Below are 22,566 nucleotides of genomic sequence, written 5' to 3'. Positions count from 1 at the left end.
CTAACAGATGTTGTACTTGGTCGGCGCCACACATGGCCAGCCCACCTAAGTCATCTTATTGCCTATTGTTGCCACACCTAATTTCTCCTGAATGGATTCATTTCAATTTCTATCCCTTCTTGTCTTGCCACTCATCCATCTCAACATCCTCATCTCCGCTACACTCATTCTATGGATATATTGTTTTTTGTCTGCCCAACATTCAACCCCATATAGCAAAGTCGGTCTCACAGTTGTTATATAAAACTTGGCCTTTGGCTTCATTGGTATGCAGCGATCGCATAAAATTCCAGTTGCGCATCTTCACTTCGCCCTCCCAGCTCTAATTCTGTGTAATAAATCTTCCTCGATCTCTTCATTTTCCTAGATTATCAACCCAAGATATTGAAAGTACGGTCTTTTTTGTACTTCCTGATCGTTAATCTTAACTATTTCCTCGTCTCTACTCCTATTATTACTAAACGTGCATTCCATATACTCTGTCCTAGTCCTACTGATTTTAAAACCTTTGGATTCTAGAGCATCCCTCCAAAGTTTTAACTTTGCGTTGACGTTGTTTCGGGACTCATCGATCAAAACTATATCATTTGCGAACAACATGCACCACTATATCTCATCCTGTAGGTGCCTAGTTAAGTTGTCCATAAATAAGACAAAGAGGCATGGGCTCAATGCTGACTATTAATGTACACCTATTGTCACTGAAAACCCACTCGTCTCTCCACTAGTTGTTCGTACACTAGTTAGTGCTCCATCGTACATCTCTCACCAAGTCGATGTAATGTCTGGAAACTCCTTTCTTTTCCGACACCCGCCAAATCAAATCTCGAGGTACTCTATCATAAGCTTTCTCTAGATCAATACAGAACCTCAATCACGGAACACTATTTCTTCACATTAAACTAATAAAAAGGATCTCTTTCATACTGCCAAACATTCATGGTTGACTCATTTTTCACTTCACAATTTGAAAAAGAAAATCATGAAGCTACAATTAATCAATGACGAGAAGAAGTTTGATGTAAAGGATAGATGGCCTGCAAATGAAGCCATCTTATCCATGAGTAATCAGATGGCAACAAATATTTATCTAGCTCAAAGAAATAAAATACAAATAAGGAAAGAAAAGCAATGACAGTCCATGATGATGGAGAACGAGCATGACACATGCATGCAGAGACGGGAGATAAAAAGTCAAGAGTGGCAAGGAGTTCCATGACAGATGGTTTGTACAAGACTAGTCTAGTGCCCCTCATTCACGACTGATGTTTTTCGACTGCCAACATTTCAAGATGTTAGCAGATTTTGTTGGAAAAGTAAGTACTCCACAGCTAATTAACTAAATATTGTTTATTATGACTGTTTGGTGGCGTATTTGCATTGTATCATTGCCCATCAAATTCTATGAGGAATAGGTCACATTGTATTGTTTTTTTTTATGATTTTACAATATACTGTATAATGAAATAGCTCTTGTTTAGTTATTCCAAAAATTATAATTGCTATAGCACCATTATAGCAATTGCATAGATACAAAAAATGCAGAACTTTAACTGGAAAATTGTATTTTTCATTTATATTCATTTAAATATTCTCTATATGAGATCAGTCTCCTTTGCACATGTTTCAGAAGAGGTCCACAAGGAGGCTGATGTGCTTTGTGAGTTCAAAGGGGGACTGTCTTATTGTGAAGTATCAAATATATGTCACTAGCAGGCCTTTCTTTATCTTTTGATGGTTATTCACACTGTACTTTGCATTAATGTTTTGAACTTTTAATTGAAGTTGAGTTACTGATAGACAGACAACTTTATTCATCTCGGATGAAACCTGGTCATGCTGCTTGGAAATTTACTTCTGGTAGCTTGTAAGTGCGAAAAAACATAACTTTGATGTCTACCATCCTATCTCAAAATGAACCAAAACATTTATAAACTAATTACAATGTCACAAGCATGTATTAATTGGTATAGACTGCAAAATAAACACAACTCACCTTATTTAACACAAGCATATAGCACATATATAATTTTAAAATAACAAGACAGTTTAGAAAGAAGTACAAGGTAATAAGCATATGAAAATAAGTACCACTTGTGTGTCCCAAAATAATGAGACAGTTTTAAAAGAAGTACAAAGTAATAAGTATATGAAAATAAGTACCTCTTGTGTGTCCCTACTATTGGTCACTGGTTTGTTCTCATTATTTTCCAAAATAATGTGACGGAAGTAAGAGTTTGGCACATCCTTTACGAAATGCCACTTAACAGGGAAGCAACCACTCCATTTGTCTTGCTGCCAGAAATCCATATCCTTCTGAAAATCAACACTGCCAACCATCTCAGCGACACCACAGAACTGTCCACTTGCATTAACCTGTTAACACAAATTCAATGGTCATGTATGCGAAAAAATATCACACTCTTCAAAAATAAGAAACCCCGGTCTCTCTAAGTTGACAAACAGATTGCAGTCACTTACAGAGAAGAAGAGGAACACAGGGCAGCTTCCAGGCTTGCCTCCAGAACGCCTTTGAGCATCTTCAAAAGCGGTATTCAACCTGTTGTTACCACTAGGAGTGCTTGACCAAACATGATACTTTATACTTTTATGCACATCATCCTCACTATAAGATTTTATAACAAAAAACTTAGCATCACTGTACTTAACAGGAAAGTTGGCTCTGTTATATTGGTCAGTGTTATGTACAATACTATCCTGGCCATGACTGGTTCCAGCTAGATTTGCAGGAGATCTAACCAATGTCACTTGGTTCCCCACCCTGTTGATCCGAGGCCCCCGATTCTGTTCAATCAATGCATCTGAAGTCCCATTTCCATTGCCTCTATTTCCAATGAAGTGCATCCTAGGCTTAAGCTTATCGACATTAACCCATCCATGTCCATGAGACTTTAAGCCAACCATTTCATCTTTAAAAGATGAAGTGACATTTCCAGGCTCTGAAAATGGCAAGATTTTCCCATGTAGGTACTCATCCTTCGCTTGAACTAGAACTGGAGAATGCATTCCCTGCAAATCAACCAAATCCATATTCAAATGGTTATATCCTGATATGAGTCTGACTATTTTCATTGCGTTTCAAGTTCTCATATTTCAGCTAATAATAGAAGAAATTCAGTTCCACAAGTAAACAACTAACATCCACATGTTAGGCATTTTGTCCTAAGCCTTCTATAAAATTTCCATTAATTTGACAACAAACTCCAGCAAAAATTTCAGTCCTAAAAATGAAAACTTTCCTCCGAAAATTGAAATACTTATTCAGTCAAATTTTGGAAAAACTACTAATATTAAGAACTCAATCGGTAAGTTTCTCATTACATGAAATCATATTTTACATACCTGGCTACCAGGAGCTGGGGCAGGAGAGCTAGTTGAAGATGTAACCTTCTGTGGTGAAGGTTGACCAGCTGAAGCCACATTCATTTGCAACACTTCTGATCGCTTCTGAGACGAAATTTTAGAGACATGAGAAGAACCCGTATGAGAATCTCCATTCCCAGTAGTCTCAGAGGAATGCTTTGTCATTGAACTAGCAGGAGTTGGTCTAGGGCGATTAGCCTCATCTGTCATTCTACTAACATCTACAGAGTCCACAACCAGAGGCATGACCTCTGGAGGAGTAGCAGGCAGGGCATCTTGTGCAGGGAGTAGAATAGAAGGGAAGTAACCTGATGCTGGTGGGTAAACAAGTCCAGGGTAATATGGTTGAGATCCAATAAGAAGATTGTCTACTCCAACAACAGTAGCACCAGGTATGTAGGGGTTGTAAGGGTTGTAAGCAGACTGTGCATATCCATATGTCGGTGCATAATATACATAAGAACCTTCAGTTTGAAAATCCTACAAAAGAAGAATAAAGAAATCAATAGAAAGAAACAATATGTACATGAGAAAATCGCTTCAGCCTAGCTAAAATGGAAATCATAAACCAAAAGAACATTGTCATAGAGAACCACTTATAACTTCAAAAAAAAAAAAAAAATGAGAGAAACAGTTTCCATGCCAATGTGTTAAAACCAGAGAAAATGACAAAATGGATTTGGAACTCCACTGATTTCATCTGAACAGGGCGACCCAAACAGGATAAACCTGCTGGATCTGACAGGATCATACAAAAAACAGCACTAAACTAGCTTAGCTATCTTGATGAGAGTACCATATATTCTTTTCAATAAGGAGAACCATAATATGGGAAGAGGAAAAAAATCTTGAGTGTTACGCAGCAGATGCGACAGTAACAAAACTTAAAGTTCTATGAGATGCATAAATAGGACATTTTTCATAGTAACTAGCTATGAATCTTATCCACATACTGACTCATTAATTAAGCACAGAAGTACTTTATAAAAGAAGAAGCGGGTGAAACAGCTTGTCTGGTAACAAGAAAGGCCAACCCAACAAAATGGGTCATCCAAAGTTAGGCCCATGTCATGGTTTATCCAGAAATTCATACCAGCTTCGAGACTGCTTCAACCTGAATGTCGTCAAACAAGCAATAACAAGCTAGGCCAGTTCAGTTTCAATAAGATTCCTCAATGCCACATGTCTTGATGCCCAAACCCAAGAAGTGAACTCCAACTGTGTAAATATATATATATATATATATATATATATGTAAGAAGATGACGGATATTAGTGAGACTCACAGGATAATGATGATCTTGACCATCTACTCCTAAAAACCTACTATGGTCATCCCATTCTCCAGGTGCTTCAAATCCTGCAAACAAAAAACAGAATCATATAGTTATATTTCTTTTTTTTTATGAGTCATATAGTTAAAATTTGTAAATCAATTTGCTTTTGGTTTGTAATATAAGGGGCAGTTTGGATGACAATCAATTTTATCTAGGGTATACTATCTTCTCTAAAATTAGTATACTTTGCGTAATATTGTTTAATTATTTAACCGTTTTATTGATTTCCATCTACTTTTTTGTTATTTCTGACTAAAAACAAGTAATTTTCAGCAAATTTCTTTGAATAGAGTAAAAGCAGCTTTCCAAAACAATAAACATATATGTAAAACTGCCTATAAGTTCATCTCATATAACTTTATGACGGACACTGCCAAACAAAAGAAAATTCATTATCAGGATTAATTGTATTGAAACAATGAATTATCAATGATAACGAGTACATCCAAACAGGCCTTAACAATATAACTTTACATACATAATAAATGAATTATCAATCTTCATCAGAATCTAGAAAGTACTCAAACAATATATAACAGGGAATACCAAAAAAAAAGTCAAAGAAAAACAGCATGATCAAGCATCAACCAAAGAGAGAATACCTGTACAATAGTATCCGTAAAAGCTAGTAGCAGGATAATATATTCCCTGGTTCATCATGAACTCAGGCGCTGCTTCATTGCCCATGGCTTGAACTTCCTCAGCAGATGGAGTTGAAGAAATTCTTGCTCCTTCTCCTGGCATCTAAGACAAATGGAGACAATAGAATATGGCTCAAACATCCAAAAAATAAACAAGAAAAGCACAAACACTTCAATTTCAGTAAACAAAAAAAGCACAGATTTGATTCTGCCTTTCTATGCACCCAAAAAAAACAAAAAAACAGATTCTTTCTTTTTTGAAAGTCAATGGTCATTTCTTTAGTCTCTGATCTCATGTCTTGGTTTTCTAGGGTTATAGTCCACTTGGTTGCTCCACGCAAACTGACATAACATTCCTAATTAATTGCCATCTCTATAAGAAGAAAAGGAGAGAGTCTAACACTCATCATCATCATCATCATCAGAGCCTTTTCCCAACTATTGGGCATCAGCTGAAAGAGAGCAAACACTAATGCCCCAAAATACCTGATATGTTTCAGTATATTCAGAGTCAGAACCATTATCCATCTCCATATACCCTGCCACTTCTGAAATTGACAAAAAAGAAAAAACATATCAGGAATCTCCATTAAAATTAACCAGAAATCAGATGCAAAACAATTATAGCTGCAGTACAAAATGGTTATAGAAAAAGTTTTCTCCCTTCCTCTATGAAGGGTGCAGTCACATGGAATACCAGATTTGCAAAGGCAATCCGGGGTACTCTGCTGCTCGATCTCAATCTAAGTGAAGCTAACACCGCTTACTAAGCGAAAAGCGGCTTAGCTTTCAAGTAATGAAGGCTTTGCTTTGTTTCATAACCTTACTTCATGAAAGCAAACCGGCAATGCTCCAGAGTTTACTACAGTTATGGACTCAATTAGTCACTCATTGTCTTAGTCGTGGCTTTCTTTTGCAAGAAAGCCAAAGGCACCTCAAGACAAGGTACAACTTTCGGAATGGCACATGAAAAAGACTGGCAGGATCCAAGCTGAGATAGTGGCATCCATTCCTCACCAGTTCCAAAAAGGTTTGTCCATGCGTTACGGAGCATCCCTCTTTGTGATTGGTTAACTAGTTCACGCAAATCTGAAGAAGTAATCGTTGTCCATCTTTGAGTTGGACATTATGAAAAGTGCACCGGCCTAAAATATGAACTAGACCATGGAGAAAAGGTCAAAAAAAAACAAAACAAAAACACAGTTTCAATTTAAAATTTTGTTTTTTTTTTCATATTCGGGATCACCATGGCCTAGATCATGGATAACTAAAAAAATAAGATATAAAATCCATTTTTAACATGAATTGGATTTTAGAGGGGGGACGTGTACAAATGAGTCCGCTGACTCATAGAAACCCCAACATGAGTTAAATCATACGTTATGAAAGACAATGAAAGAAAGTGTCGAGATACATGAAGTTTTTGAAGAAAGATGCATACAATCGTTTATAGCGGTGCATAAGGGAATTTTTGCCATTTGGACAGTAAGGGCATTGACATTAGCCTGATTTTCGATCTGTTCATAAAACGATTTGGATAAAACCAATGAAATTCACTGATATCTATGCAAGACTAATTGAAATAAATTGAGCATCCTCCACTCCTCAAGAGAACCCCAAGTACCCAAAACCAATTTCCTAAAGGAAGCGATGCAAGTTCCAATTGGGTATTTCCAAGATATTGACACTTGCAAACCTTCCTTCTTGACCCTTCCCCCAATGAACCATTAGACCATTAGAAAGAGAAGTTTTGGAAAGAGCTTCATGATGTAGTAACAGCCCATTAACTTCTCATGGTACATCAGTGGCGACTTCAATGTCTCAAGGCCAGTCGGACAAAAAGAGTGAAAGACATCAATGACGTAAGACCTATCAACTTGCTTGGTAGTGTATAAACAATTGTTGTGAAGGTCTTAAGGTCAAGACTCCAAGAAGTTTTAACTCAAGTAATATTCCTGCCACAGGGTGCTTTTGTTACAGATAGACATATATTAGATGGGGCATTGATTGCCCATGAATGCAACGGCCAAGAGCAATCTGTCATTTGGATCAATGAGAGGTCTATGATCAGGTGGATTGGGTTTTCTTAGATAATATTATGAAATTAATGGGGTTTCAAAAGTTGTGGGAAAGAGGGTTTCAGGTTGCTTGTCCTCAGCCACTTTTCAATATTGATGAATGGATCCCCTCGAGGATACTTACCAAGCTCAAGGGGGCTGAGGAAAGGGGACACCATGCCCCCCTTTCTATTTTCAAGAGCGGCAGAAGCTTTTAAGCTCATTGCAGGTCTGCTATTAGAGTTCATGGTGTCTCTAAGAGGCCCTACATCATCACATTTGCAAGACCCAATGACACTAATTTTTTGCAACACTAATAAAGCACAAATGAACAGTACAAGCTTCCTTTCGCAATTCGAGGTACCAAGCATTAGGGTCAAAATCACAAAATCAAAGTTGCTAGCCATTCTGGTTTCCGACTGCGTGCTAGTGGACCTTGCTATGTGTGTTGATTGGTAGGTAGGTAACTGCCACATAAGTACCTAGGCATGCAACATTTCCTAGGGAAACCACCAAAGAGTAGTTAGGATGGAGTTTTGGAAACATTCAAAAGGAAACTGGATCTCCAAGGAAGACACAGAACCTGTCACTGGGAGGAAGAATCACTCTTCTCAGGTCTACATTGTCCGAACTTCCAATTAATTTCATCTCTCTCTTCCCACTTCCCATCTCAGTGGCAAAAGGAAACTGAGAGATTTTTGAGAAGGTTTTTACGGGTGGCTCAGAGGACAAGCATAGGTTTAGTTTGGTGGCTTGGACAAAGAGCAAATGAGTCCTAGAGTTCAGAAACTTTGAGTTGGCAAATGTGGCTCTATTACCAAAATTGGTGGTGGAGATATGGAACCCAAAAGATGCTTTTGTGAAAGATGGTGACCAGCAAATACGGTACAAACAAAACTGGGAGATTTGTTAAATCATTTGGACAAAGGGTACACTGTTAGGGACATAGAATGGTGTAAATAATTGTCGTCAAAATTTTATGACCAACAGGAGAACGCAAGCGGGTGATGGAAGGAAAATACACATTTTTGGAAGGATCATTGGCTAGGCCCAAGGTGCATCGTCTAGGCCTGAATATGCTTCAAAACAGTATCACTGGCCTTGCACCCTAATGTTATAGTGGCCGAAGTAGCTGAGGGATTGGGCTTTCATACTCCTTGGACCCCATGCCTTGTTTGGCACATGATGAAATTGGGGCTTTCCAAAAACTACAAAAGATGAGTACCATAGTTGTTGAAGGCAGGATCGGGATTGGTTCGTGGAACGCTGAACCGCCATAGGGTGCAAGCTCCTTTGGTTACGATCGGCGCCTGCACATTCAACAAGTTAAAGAACTATATCCTAACATACCTAGTAGCAAGATCCTATGTCGCTGGGATCGAGGTTTTGACTTAGTCAGGTCTAAGTTACACTATACATAAAACGAGAAAAATTAATAATATACATAGTTTCAAAAAGTGGACCGGCCAGTGCCAAGGCAGTCCAGAAGGCCTGGGCGCATCACCCAGGCCTAGGCGGTAAAACTGGGTGGTCGGTCCCTGGGCGGCCGCCTAGGCAGCACGGAACGTGCCTAGGCGGCCGCCCAAGGCTTGCGTCACGCCCAGAGGCGCAAAAAATGATTTTTTTTTCCGTTTTGTTATTTTAAAAGATTTAAAGGTTAAGAATGATGGCTTTCAGATTCATTTGAACCCTAAACCCACAAGAAGCCCCTTTAGACTAAAAGCAAACTCCAAAAACTACATTTCATTGGATCGATCATCGAATCATCGAAGTGTTTCTCAAAGTTTGGAGTTCAAGCAACCAAAATAAGTGCATTTTTAAGATTGCTTGCGCATTTTTTAGATTGCTTGCTTTATTTAGAGATGTCTTCTTCAGAAGTTAGTCAGAGTGGACATCATGGTTGGAAATATGGATACAACCTGAATACAAATGACAAAAATTGTGTTAGATGCAATTTTTGTGAAAAAGATACAAAATGAGGCATAAACCGGTTTAAGAAACATCTTGCCGGTATTAAAGAGGATGTTGCCCCTTGTAAAAATGTTCCTGAAGCTGTAAGAGAAAAGATTAAGCAATTTTTAAGTTATGTAAAACAAAACAAGAACAAAATCCTTGTCAGAGATCTATTTCTGCTACTCCTAGAAAAGTGATCCAGGTTGGAAGCATGGATATAACCCAAAACCAAATGATAAAAATAGTATAAGGTGTAATTTTTGTGAAAAAGATACCAATGGAGGTATTAGCCGATTAAAAAAACACCTTGCTGGTGTTAGAGGAAATGTTGCTTCTTGTACAAAGGTTCCTGAATCAGTTCGAGATGAGATTAGACATCTTTTGAATTTTGAAGAACCAAAAAAAGATAAACATAAGCCTTGTTCTATGGAAGTATCTTCTCCAGCTTCTAGTTGTCGGAGTGGTGATCCGGGTTGGAAGTATGGTTATATCCCGAATCCAAGTGATAAAAATCGTATTAAATGTAATTATTGTAGAAAGGATACTAATGGGGGCATTTACCGATTTAAAAAACACCTTGCCGATATTACGGGGGATGTTGCCCCGTGTAAAAATGTTATTGAGGCTACCAAGGAGGAAATTATATAATATTTGAGTTCAGAGAAGCACAAAAAGAAGGGTACAGCAGCCAAGACTACTAGGGCCTCATCTGCACAGACTACACATACTAATAAGAGGAAAGTCGAAGAAGAGGAAGAGGAAGAGGCAGATTCAAAAGAAATAGAGGAGGATGAGCGTTATATTGAAGAGGGAGATGACTCTGATGCATATGATGAAGCTTGCGCTATTGATATTCCTTCTGATGATGATGATGATTGAAGACTCTTACCTCTTAGTGCTGAGTGTCGAGTGTTGAGTCTGTTGACTGTTGTGTTGAGTATGTTGCTGTTGCATAACTTGTGTTGAGTCGTGAGTGTTGACTTTTGTTAGACTGTATATTTTCTAAATTTCTGTATATTTCTATTGTGTTGGGTGTTGACTTTTATATCACTTGTATGGTTCTACAGTTTACTGTTTTAACAATATAGATTATCAAAATTCTCTTGTTGACTACTATTTTTTTTTTTTTTTTTTTTTCTAGTTGGATTGTTGGAATATGGTATATTGGGATTTTTATTGTTTTTCAATTGGGCAGCTGCCCAGGTTCTGGGCGCCCGCCTAGGCGCTAGGCGGCCTTGACCCCCTAGGCCGCCTAGGACCCGCGTAGCGCTTTTTGATACACTGATAATATATGATAAAATTAGTATACAACCAATGGCCGCTCAATCCGTTATCATACACCTTAGCATATTACCAATGCCATAGCTATAATAATCCAAGTTACTACAATAATTGATGCAATGCTTTTTCTTCTTTTTTTTTGCTATTTTCAGATTTTATGTGTAGGGTTATTTTTGTCTTTTCTTCCTTATAGAAATTAATGGGCAAAATAGGAAATTTTCTAAGGGGGTTGGTTAGTAGTTTCTATTTCTATGGGAGTTGAGTTGTTATTTGTTAATGGGTTGATGAGCATTACGAAGAGAAAAAAGAAAGAAAGAGATTCACATTGGATGTGGTGAGAGTTACATGAATTAGAGAGGAGGGAAGGAGAAAGAGAGAGAGAGATAAACATAAAATGTGGAGGTTAGAGAGCGATTTTGTAGGTTTCTTTTATTTTATTTCTTTATTTCTTTTAATTTGTAGTTAAAAGGGAAGATACCCCTTCTTTGTAAAGGAGAGGTGAATTGAGTAAAGAATTTGGTTCTTGTGAAAAGACCTTTGGGGTGGACTCCCTTACAGACACTGAGAGAGGGTATAATCTCTTAAGCCACATATTTTTAATTTTATTTTTTGTTTATTATTTTTCCCTACATCAGTTGGTATCAAAGAAAATTGATCAGGTCAGTAGATCAAAGCGATTAAATTATGAAGCATATGGATCAATGGGATCAAATATTTGAGCAATGGGATCAAATATTTGAGCGATTGGATCAAAAATGTGAGAGGATACTAAAAGGTCTACAAGATCTACTTAGTAATTAGTATATTGCAACAAGAGGAACAAAAACATGAAGAGGTAGATCTCGATGTAAAAGACGATATTGATAACCCAAACGCACAAGAAATCTTGAAATCATGTTAGAACAATTGTTTGTTTGAAAAGGAAAACGTACCAAAAAGAATGTTGGGATTGCATCACCAATTATTGAGAAGGCTTATAAAAGATAGCTCAATAAGCTCGAGGTCAAGCTTCTTCCGACCTTGGGAAAATGATGCAGTGGGTTTTTTTTTTTTGCTATTTTTAGATTTTATATGCAGGGTTATTTTTGTCTTTTCTTCCTTGTAGAGATTTAAGGGGCAAAATAAGAAACTTTCTAAGGGAGCTAGTTAGGATATTTATTTTAGATTTTTATGCAGGATATAGTTTCTAGGGAAAATTATAAATACCACCACCCACCCCCCCCCCAAAATTCAACTTTCTAGTCATCCTATTCCCCAAAACTTTTTATATCCCATCCTACATCCCAATATTGTTTTTCCTAATATTTACCCCTCCAAATCAAAAAGCCAATGGGTTTAGGACAAAAATGCCCTTACTTTCTCTCTTTTCCTCCATTTTAGAGTCACGTGACACTCTCTCTCTCTCTCTCTCTCTCTCTCTCTCTCTCTCTCTCTCTCTCTCTCATTCCTTGGCAATGCAGTCCGGCACACTGTCGGACCGCATTACCAGAGAATGAGCGAGAGAGAGACATTGAGAGAAAGAGAATGGGTTTTTGCTTTGGGAGAGAGAGAGAGAGTAACGTGACTCCAAATAGAGGAGAAGAGAGAAAGTAAGGGCATTTTTTTCCTAAACCCATTGACTTTTTTATTTGGGGGGGTAAATATAAGGAAATACAGTATTAGGGTTTAGAGTGGGATGCAAAAAGTTATGGGGGGTAGAATGTCTAGAAAGTTGAATTTGGGGGGTATCTATAACTTTCCCTAGTTTCTATCTTTGTGGGGGTTGAGTTGTTAGTTCTTAATGCGTTGATAAGCATTAAGAAGGGGAAAAAAAAGATGGGATTTGGTGAGACTTACTTGAGTTGGAGAGAGGGAAGGAAAGAGAGAGAGAGAGAGAGAGAGATAAAAGGTGGAGGTTAGAGAGGGGATTTTTAGGTTTCTTTTTTTTTTTTTTTGGTTATTTTTATTTCTTTTAATTTGTATTTAAAAGGGAAGGTGTCCCTTCTTTGTAGAGGAGAGGTGAATTAAGTAAAGAATTTGGGTCTTGTGAAAAGATCTCTGGGGTGAACTCCCTTGGAGACCCTGAGAGCGGGTGTAATCTTATACCCCTCAAGCCTCTCATTCTAAATTTTTATTTTCTGTTCATTATGTTTTTCCATACATCAATAACATAGTTTAATAATATCTTAAATTGGCTTGCTATGATACTAAACTGTAGTTTTTAATACCACAGTTCTAGCATACCACAATGTGAAATGCACCACAATTTTAATATATTCTAAAGAAATAAATCTATAATACCAAAGAGAGGACTAATAGTTCAATTAATACTATAGCTCTTCTCCTTGAAGAGATCCTACAAGCATGTAGACCGACATCCATTCTATAAGGAGCGAGAGCCCTATTTCTCTAAACCCAACTCCCTCTAAAATCCCTTAGAGGAACCACATGATCGAGTTCCTAAGGTGCGATCGTGGCCTTACTCCCAAGGTTCCCGCAACTATGGAAAGTATACATAGAGGTTCCCCAATGATTCTTAGCCCAAACAAAAGAAATTGTCTGGAAATGAAAAGAAAGACTGGTTTGTTCGGCACGACTGTAGAAAAGATGCGATTGAAGAGAAGTTTAAATGACTACTACTTGCATGTCAAGCAACCCACATCAGGTATATCATTGTTCTCTTGGATGTGTTTGGTCAATACCAGATGATCTAGAAGCCATTTTTGGTCTTTAATCTCATCTACAAAGTCGATTCGATATGAAAGACCTTAGCAGACTCAAGTCTTTCTTTACTAAGTAGGTCCCGGTTAGAGATCGAAACCTAGAAGCAGAGAAGCAAGTGAAGAAACTTGCATCAGTTATCTTCAGGCCTAGAAACGCAGACAAACTAATCTAGATCCTAAATAGCAATGAGACTCTTCTTGATAATTCAATGTATCAGTGTCTAAAATTGGTGTAATGATGGGAATTCTGTTGTGTCCAAAATGTGATCCTTCCCAAGTGCTCCAAAAACGTAGGTGTTTGGATGGCTCATCACTTTGAAGAAGGTTCTAACAATAGATCATCATCATCAAAACCTTATCCCAACTATTTGGGGTCAGCAAGGTTTTGACAATAGATAATCTTGTGAAGAGAGTACATTTTATAGGGAGGTCACATAATAAGTCAAATTTTCCTATGCTATTCCATTGCAATGAATATGTTGTTCATATGACCTTAATCTTTTTTTTATTTCACATAGGTTACACCACCATCAATCCTACCTCTGTTGAAACAATGGTTCTCCCCGATCCTGCCAAAGATGGACTCTTTTAGTGGGGATTAAAAGTGTAGGCAATTTTTTAGGCTTATATGGCTGGAAAGGAACATTATTCATTTCAAGAACAAAGTAAGCGGTACGCAAGAAATGAAGAAACACATCAAGTCCCTAGTGATATCGCATGCAGGTCCAAGAAAAGAATTTTGGGCATTTTTTGTGATATACTGTGAAACTAAATGGATGAGATAAGCTGAACACCCTTGAAGAAGGAACGAAAATGGTGTCGTCCAGCTGAGGGTTGGTTGAAATTAAACTTTTATGGGAGTGTTTTAGGGAACCTGACACCTTGGGAGGATTTTGAAGACCTACTCTAGATCCATTCATGCCTGTGAATCAAACAAGGCTGAGGTTTGCTCATTGTTGTTGGATCTAAGAAATTTGGAGATGAGAAAGGAACCAATTCTTATAGACAATGTTACCAATTCTAATAGACAATGTTTTAAAAAACGGTCCACCTGGCGCCTAGGCGACCTGGACAAAAAAGCCGCACACCTAGACCCAGGCGGCCCTACACGGGTGGATGTACCTGGGTGGGCTAGGCGGGTGCCCAAGGCTATAAGGCCTTTTTTGCTTTTTTAAATCGCCCAAGAGGGCAAAGGGAGTCATTTTGACCCCCAAAGTTGTATAAAAACGTTATGGGGTTTATATTTAACCCCCAAAATGAAAAAAGAAAAAGAAAACCCTCAATATATGAAAACCCCCAAAGTGAAAAAAACTATAGGGGGCCCGAGTTCTGGGCGACCGCCTAGAGCGTTGGGCACCAAGCAGGCTGCCTCGGGGCTGCCTAGCATTTTTGAAACCTTGCTTATAGGAGGAAACTCTGACAATGCCACAGCTCGGGGTATTAAGAAAGAGGTATGCCTGTAGCAGCTTAATAGCATGGTTGAAAAGATCTTGGATCGCATTGCAAAATCAAGGGCAAAACCCTTTGTCATTCATGGAGGGAGACAAATGAAAAAGTTGACTCTATGGAAAAGAACGAGCATCCATGTCGAGTGTGATGGTGGTTCAGTTTTTGAGCCTTAGATTGTATTGGAACTTTTTTGTGGAGTCTATTGTATATCAACATGGTTTTGGAAAAAGATAAACAAATAAGTGGTTGTAAATCATTTTTGACACTACGGGATTACAATTAACTTTTATTAAATATATTTAGGGAAAAAAAGAAAAACTCTAACAGTCGTGAAGAATCAAGACTAAAGGCAAAAACTCTAACAGTCGTGAAGAATCAAGACTAAAGGCATACCAAATACCAAAAGGGAAAACAAGACCCCACGCACTAGGGGAATGTTCATTTGCTCTAAATTGTGCTTTTAATAAGTTTTAACCAGGTAGCTAGCTACCGTGATAGACCACATAAATCCACTTTATCCCGCCCAAGTGTACAGTTTAGCTCCCAACTACCACTACCAATGCCAGTATAGTATCCCTATTAGTGCTCTTGAATTTTGACATAGCATGAAGGATATTGAATATCCAGTTCATCCTCAAGATCCATGTGAGTGTACCTAATATTGATCCCAAGAACCCCAGCTCTAGGAATTACCTCGGATAGGAACTAACAAAATAATATTGATTTATTTTTGGCAGATCTCCAGTTTCAAATATTAAAGATTTTTAGATGATGATTTTCAAAAAGCATCAGTCAGATATGTTAATAATAGTATGCAGGCCAACACCGTGCACAACTAGTTACTCCTTGTGGAAGTTAAATTATCAGCCAAGAAGCATAACATGCTTATCAAAAAGTACAAAGCACTAAAGTGTATGAAGCAGTTCTCAAAGTAACACGCATGGATACTTGAGTTTGGGTACCATCAATCTCTAATATGAAAACATTTGTTAAAATCCACAAGATATTATTTTCTGTCTTTTTTCTCTTTTCTTGTTCATTCACTAGACATTGATGATGTTCTACACATGTTTTTTTTGGGTAAGTCAGATGTTCTAGACATGTTGATAGATGTACAATGCGTCATAGTTCCCAACAATGTCAAAATAAACCAGAAATTGTCAGCAATTACAAGAACACATAAACAATGAAAGTAGCTTTTCCTTCACTAAGTAGGTCTGATCATGCTATAGTTCTGAAACCGTGACAACCTTTGGAAGGTGTATGGAACTTTAGATGCATTAAAATACATATATTTAACTAACCAAAGCTTCCAAGTTCAAATAAGAGTTGAATGGATTGCAAAAACAAAGAGATATGATGATTTCCACCCAGTTGATCAAGGTGAGTCTGGCAGCCAAGGCGCTAGACTGGCACCTTAGTTTCGAGCCGCCCTAGACACATATATGCATATATGTGTGCTTCAAAAGCACATATATGTATAATTTTGCACACTTAAAAACACTCACTAGTGAAGGTTTGCAATATTTTACTCATGTCTCATCACCATCCAAAGTCCATCAAAAGGCGCTAGACTGGCACCTCAGTTTCGAGGCACCCTAGACACATATATGCATATATGTGTGCTCCAAAAGCACATATATGAACATATTTGTATAATTTTGCACACTTAAAAAAGAATCACTAGTGAAGTTTTGCAATACTTTACTCATGTCTCATCACCATCCAAAGTCCATCAAAAGGTCCAATTGTCAAATGGTGTTTGAATTTTAAAATTTTTTCTACAAATCTGATTAACCTCAAATTTTGCGAGTGTGTGTGCCTTAGTGAGGTGCACCTAAAAAAATATAAAAAGTAATTTCAATAATAAAAATAACCAAATTCCCCCTTTGAATATTTCAGGGTATTTTCATCATTTTATTTTTGATAATTTCTTTTTAATATTTTATTAAGGTGCAAGATGGTTAGTTGTAGACACACCCTAGATTTAAGATACCTTGGATCTCTAAAAAAATATTAAAATTCAAATACTACTTGGATAATCATGGTCATTAAATGGACTTTGGATTGTATTGAGCCGTGAGTGAAGTACTGTCAAAATTCACTCATAGGTGTTGGTAAGTGTTATCCTATAGATACACATAGTTATATACATATATATATATATATGTGTGTGTGTGTGTGTGTGTGTGTGTGTGTGTGAGTGTGGTGTGTGTGTGTGTACATGCATGTACATGCACATGAACACATTGAAATCATTGAATTGCATGTCCAAATTGTAATAAATCAGTATATATAAGATTAAACTAACAACCACAAAAAGAAAAAGAGGCTCCATGTCAAATCCAATACCACAAAATACAAAAAGACCATAACCACAAATCCATACACGTCCTAGTCCAATAAAAAATATAGGAAGTATTTCTCGAACTTCTCTAACTTTTTCACTTTCAAAAAAAAAATTGACAAACCAAAGTTTGCGTTTTTTTTTTTTTTTTTTTGGATTTAGAAACTCCTAAAACAAACTTTTTTGTGGGAGAAGAACTGGTTAGAAATTCTCAAGTTTGCCTTAGTCTCATCAAGGATTTCTAATATTTTATTCAGCACCTCTGAATTCTTTGACACTCTTTTGCACCTACACCTACAGCCCTAAGTTCAGATCTTTAATATAAATCCCAAAATTCCTTCCACAGACCATCACTCCTCCAATGCCAATCTTCAAATCCATTTCAATAATGTTTTGCTCATGCATATCATACAGATGCTTAACTCACCTTGATTCTGGAGTTTGCATAACCTTTTCCACTAAAAGAGATGGAATGTATATCTCTATGCTCCACAGCTCCAAAGAAAATCCTTTTTCTGACTTCTATTCCAACCAACCAGTCTCTTTGTAATATCCATCACAGCTGAATCCCCTGAAATTTTTCTCTCAGAACATAGAGGTAAGCCCAAATAAGAGGTGGGTAAGGCTGCTTATGACCTCACAAATAGTCTAAGGTTCTGATCACTGTTGCCCAACTTTCTATCCTCTTTAGAGATCCCCATCACTTCCACTTTTTCCATGTCAACTTTTTGATAGAACCTTCTCAAAACCCCTCCACGGTAGGTCCTACAAAGATTATCATGTCATCAGCAATTGAAGAAGTACATTTTTTATGTGCTCTCCCTGAGAAGAAACCCAAGATGTTCTATTTTCGATGTGCGCTCCCTGACGAGAAAACTCCAGTCCACTCAACAGAAGCACCTTTTGTCTTTATCCTCATCAAGGCCCACAACATCCATCTCTCCTCAAGACCCATACGGCTCAGCATAAAAACCAGAAGTTCTAATAATGTGATCATAAGACTTTGCTAAATGAATCCTATCCATCCTATTTAAGAAAGGCTCAATTCGTTTTAAAGAACACGTAAATGTATCTATCAAAAAAGAGGTCTAAAAAAAAATTACAAACAGAAAAGGCATTTGAACAATATATACAATAACAAAATGAGGTAATCCATGACTTCTGCAAAAGCTTTTCTGACACATTTTCAGAGTGTGGACTTTGTGTTCAAGTATTCCCAAAAATATTGGGCACAATAGAGCTTCCTAGGTACAAGTTTAGAAACACTTATAACATAACATCTCGCCAACAATTAAATTAAAGGGCAAAGACAACATCATCATCATCCAAGCCCTACCCCATTATTAGGGGTCAGTTTAAAGGGCAAAGACATATTAACTTAAAATTCAGCTTGAACTAAAGAATTGGTATCCAGAGGAACTAAATGAAGATGTACATTATAGTGCATTTCCATAATTTACAGCTTAGTTCGGAAATTATGATACACGAGTGTATTTGCATTGCAACTAATCTGTCCATTATACCTATCAACAGAATTGAATAAACTAAACTACTTGAATTTCAGAAAAGAAAAAGGACGTTTTGCAGTGCATATAAGGTAATGTGAAAAAAAATCCTCAAAACAATCATACCTTCTCCACCCACCATACATACCACACATCACATTAAAACCCATCATATTACATGCATGCAAGCATTTCGTCCAAGAAAACCCAGTCTACAATTCATAATTAATCGATAAGTAATGAGTAAACATTTTATTTCCTCATTTTCCATGTCTTCATGGGCTCGAAAACTCCAAAACTAACATTTCTAAACAAATGAACAATCAGAATAAAACGTACAGGCAAAACCATGACTCCAAGCACAAACCAGTCCAAAAATCCATCAAAATTTGATCCACGATACTATGTAGCAAAATAGAAAGAGAGAGAGGAAGAGATAGAAAGAGAGAGAGGAAGAGAGAGAAAGAGAAGAGAGAGGGAGAGGTGCATTACATAGAGAGCAGTTGAGGAGGAGAATTCATGTGTGTCAGCAGAAAAAATGAGCCATGGCAAATCACTGCAGTAAGAGAAGAGAATACAAGAGAGAGAAACCCTAGAAAACAGGAGAGAGGGAAAAGAGAAGAAATGAAAACCAGGTCGTAAAAATATTCCCTCTTATTTTTGTGGGGTTTTTATTCAGAGAGTGTCCGAGGGGGAGAGGGGCATCTTTTATCAATGGATTCTCCCAATTGAGCCCTGGTTTTGATCAATATTTGCGTAATTACCCTTGGTGATGAATGAATGAACCCATGATCTTCTACGTAGAAACCAAAGAGACCATATATAAGATAAGATCAAGTTTTGTGTCAAAATTATAACTTCTTGTGGGTTGGTATGGGTCCTTATACTTTAGAATGCCACCTACATTATGTTCAATTTTAAACCATCAAAATAAGACATAATACTAAACTCCGTAAGAAGATGCAGTTCTGATGTTGAAAATCTCTACAATAGCTTGAAAATTCTATTTTTATCTCTTATTATGAAATTTAAAGCTATGAAAAATGGTGAAGATAGAAAAAATGTATAAATACTTATAAATCTTGAAAATTTATAGTCAATATACTATGTTATAAAATGTATTATTTTTTAGGACGTCAATTTTTATTTTTATTTTTTTACATATCCATACATCTTTGATATCGAAATGATCAATTAGAGGGTTTTCCAATATCGAAACGACATTATGATATGGGTTTTTTTTTATGCGCACATTTTTTTTATACCGACACTTTACATAAACATTTTCAAGTTAAAAATGTATTAAGGCTAGACTAATTTAAATGGAGTGTGACCCTTTTTGGGGTCTCATGATCAAAACCGTTTGATAGATTATTAAAACATCAGTTTTGCTAGCATAGCTTATAATCACTTCAAGAAACCTTTGTATAACTTAGGAGAATGATCTTGTGTATTTTTGAAACACAATTGCAGAAACTTTAGTTGTCGAAAACTTCTCTTGAGCTTGAAGCCTATCTTTTACTAGGTAACCATTTCATCAGGTACCCACTATTTATTTTCCATTTCACCCTTTCATCTTTCCAATAAATGAAATCCCATCGGTTAGAACATTTGGTCATAAGTGAGGTCTCGCTAAGCATTTTGACTTGGGATTCACGACATCACCATTACTAGAGAGAAAATGCCGCAAAGTGAACGAGCCATTTGTTGGGTTCATGTGGTCATTAGAGGCGTTATGAGAGCGTGTATATAAACATTTTCTGTAGTAGAACATAAACTCAACATGAACATAGCCCTTAGTGGACCATACTAAATAAATGTTATTTGTCAATACTCAAACTTGGCTAGTTGAGTTGAAAACCTCATGGTAACTGGGCATGAAACTAAACCAATGAGGGTATTGTGGGTCATCTCTTTATGAGGTCGGAGTGGCTCAGATGAGTGAGCTGAGAGACTGTATAACCCTTATGTGTGATGGTTGGTCTTTAGAGACGAGGGCTAAAGTATCATCATTAAACCATCACACGACATGTACATATGATAGTTATATCGGGAAAGTGAACTACCTTTCAGGGTGAACGTGTATATGTGCAAGATATTACCTTATACACCAAGAGCAGTGGTTGCATCTGGTCTTGATAACCTTAGGTTCGTCTTTAGGGAGAACATGTAGTTCATAAAATGTGATTATGTCTGATTACCTAATGGCTAACTTTGGTGACCCAATCATGAACTTATGCGGTGATCTGTGGTTCATGGGAACCACTGGGTCAATTTGAGAAAACAAGTACAGTTCACAGTAGAAGGTGGAGTGCTCCAGTGATTTTATATTTTCTAGGCCTATACGGATCTGATTCCTATCAAAATTATTTACTTTTAATTATTTTGATGATATATGATTTTTAGATTAATTATTTGAATTTTTTGTGAATCTCTAGATATTTTATTTTGTATACATTAGATTTATAAATCCAAAGATATTCAATTTTCAGTATTTTAATATTCAGAGGAGAATGAAATTTATTTTCAATTGACTAAAAAATATTTTTATTTATTTTATATCACTAAACTCATGGGGCCCCACAAAGAGTTATGGGCCCACCATATTATAATACATGGGAGAATTGAATGGGGCCCACATGAAGCCACCTAGGGTGACACGCCCTACTAAAGGAGCCTTTGGTTAAAATTTTTATTCAAGCCATCTAGGCTTGGTAATCAAGTTAATGGGATTTAGAAAGTTTTGTAATTTGAATTTTTTACTATTCAAAGATGGAATGAATAAGAGAGATTATTCACAAAATAAGAAAGTGTGATATTATTTTTTATATTGCAATATTCGATGAGATTAGGTTTAGGAAGCTGGACGATAAAGTTCTAACACATTCATTTGAATCATGATGGCTAATTTAAGGATCTAATGACTCGGATCTTTCACCTGACAAGTCTCAAATGACCAATGGTTTAGATTCAATCTACATAAGGATGACTAACCCTAAAGAAACTCTAGCCCATGAAAAATTTATAAATAAGAATTCCTTCTCTCCATATTCTTTACACCTCTCTCTTCTCTCTACTCTCTCTACATAGGGCCACGCCCCACCTAGGGTTTCTCTCTCCTCTCTCATCTTGAGTTATCTTTCTCTGTCATCTGTCTTAGTTAATAGTAAGAGATAGGGGCATGCCCCTACTAGACTATCAAGAGGGGGGCATGCCGCACTCATGAGTCAAGGTATTGAGGCCTTAGGTTATGTTGTTCTATGCTCTGTAGTTGATAGGATTTGTCTTAAGCTTTCCCATACTTGGTAAATCCCAGATAGACCATTTATCTCGAGCTCCATTGGAGAAGAAGACCCAGTTTGGGGTGTACTAAACCCGGTTGATGTAATATCTGATATCTTCCATTTTTGCTCTCTTTTGATCTTTTATTCATATGAGTATTATGTGCTTCATAATACCATAATCAAGTTTATACAACTTTTTTTGTGTAATAAAAGAATTCTTAAAGTGGCAGTAAGTAAGAGTCATTGCGATTCTTAGTGTTTTTTTCATTTCTTGTTATATATTTAGACATTTGTAAGTAATCTAGGTGGTGAAAATAATGAAAAGATAGAAAAATTTTAATCGATATACACTTGCCTGGGTTACATAGTCCAATTTTAATTATCAATGGGGGGCAAATCTTAAGAGAGAAATTGTTAATGCGAGTAAATAGTGTTATTAGGGAGAAGGAAAGAGAGAAGTTTACACACAATTAGAGAGAGAGAGAGGCAATTGGATCACAGAATTGGGGAGAAATTAAATGCACACACAAGAAAGGAGCAAGCTCTTCAAGAACCAAGATACCTAACTATGAACATTTTGCATATGTCACTTCTCCTAGACTTTCTTTCTTCATCTTTTAACAAGA

The 22,566-nt window shown here is 36.9% G+C and overlaps 1 protein-coding gene across 5 annotated transcripts in view; it reads right to left on the bottom strand.

Annotated features, from left to right (window-relative positions):
• LOC18430483 (YTH domain-containing protein ECT4) overlaps positions 1-19,481 on the bottom strand; it is a 33,076-nt gene extending 13,595 nt beyond the window's left edge. The window contains exons 1-8 of one of the 5 annotated variants that reach the window (XM_088860272.1): positions 18,996-19,334; positions 18,783-18,868; positions 5,849-5,910; positions 5,324-5,465; positions 4,671-4,744; positions 3,364-3,864; positions 2,482-3,030; positions 2,164-2,376 (exon numbers count right to left, since the gene is read on the bottom strand). In XM_088860272.1, coding sequence (XP_088716398.1) covers positions 2,164-2,376; positions 2,482-3,030; positions 3,364-3,864; positions 4,671-4,744; positions 5,324-5,465; positions 5,849-5,910; positions 18,783-18,798 — 1,557 coding nt within the window. In that variant the 5' untranslated portion in view covers positions 18,799-18,868; positions 18,996-19,334. Of the gene's footprint in view, positions 1-2,163; positions 2,377-2,481; positions 3,031-3,363; positions 3,865-4,477; positions 4,603-4,670; positions 4,745-5,323; positions 5,466-5,848; positions 5,911-17,578; positions 17,724-18,782; positions 18,869-18,995 lie in introns of those variants that run through there. The other 4 variants (XM_011623706.3, XM_020665028.2, XM_088860273.1 and 1 more) reach the window with 4 other exon arrangements.
• Positions 19,482-22,566: the final 3,085 nt, after the last annotated feature.

Source organism: Amborella trichopoda, chromosome 3, assembly GCF_054954075.1.
Source record: "Amborella trichopoda isolate Santa Cruz 75 chromosome 3, AtrichopodaSantaCruz75HAP2 v2.0, whole genome shotgun sequence".
Classification (NCBI taxonomy): domain Eukaryota; kingdom Viridiplantae; phylum Streptophyta; class Magnoliopsida; order Amborellales; family Amborellaceae; genus Amborella; species Amborella trichopoda.
The sequence above is the reverse complement of the archived record's forward strand: the minus strand, read 5'-3'. Positions and strand labels throughout refer to the sequence as shown.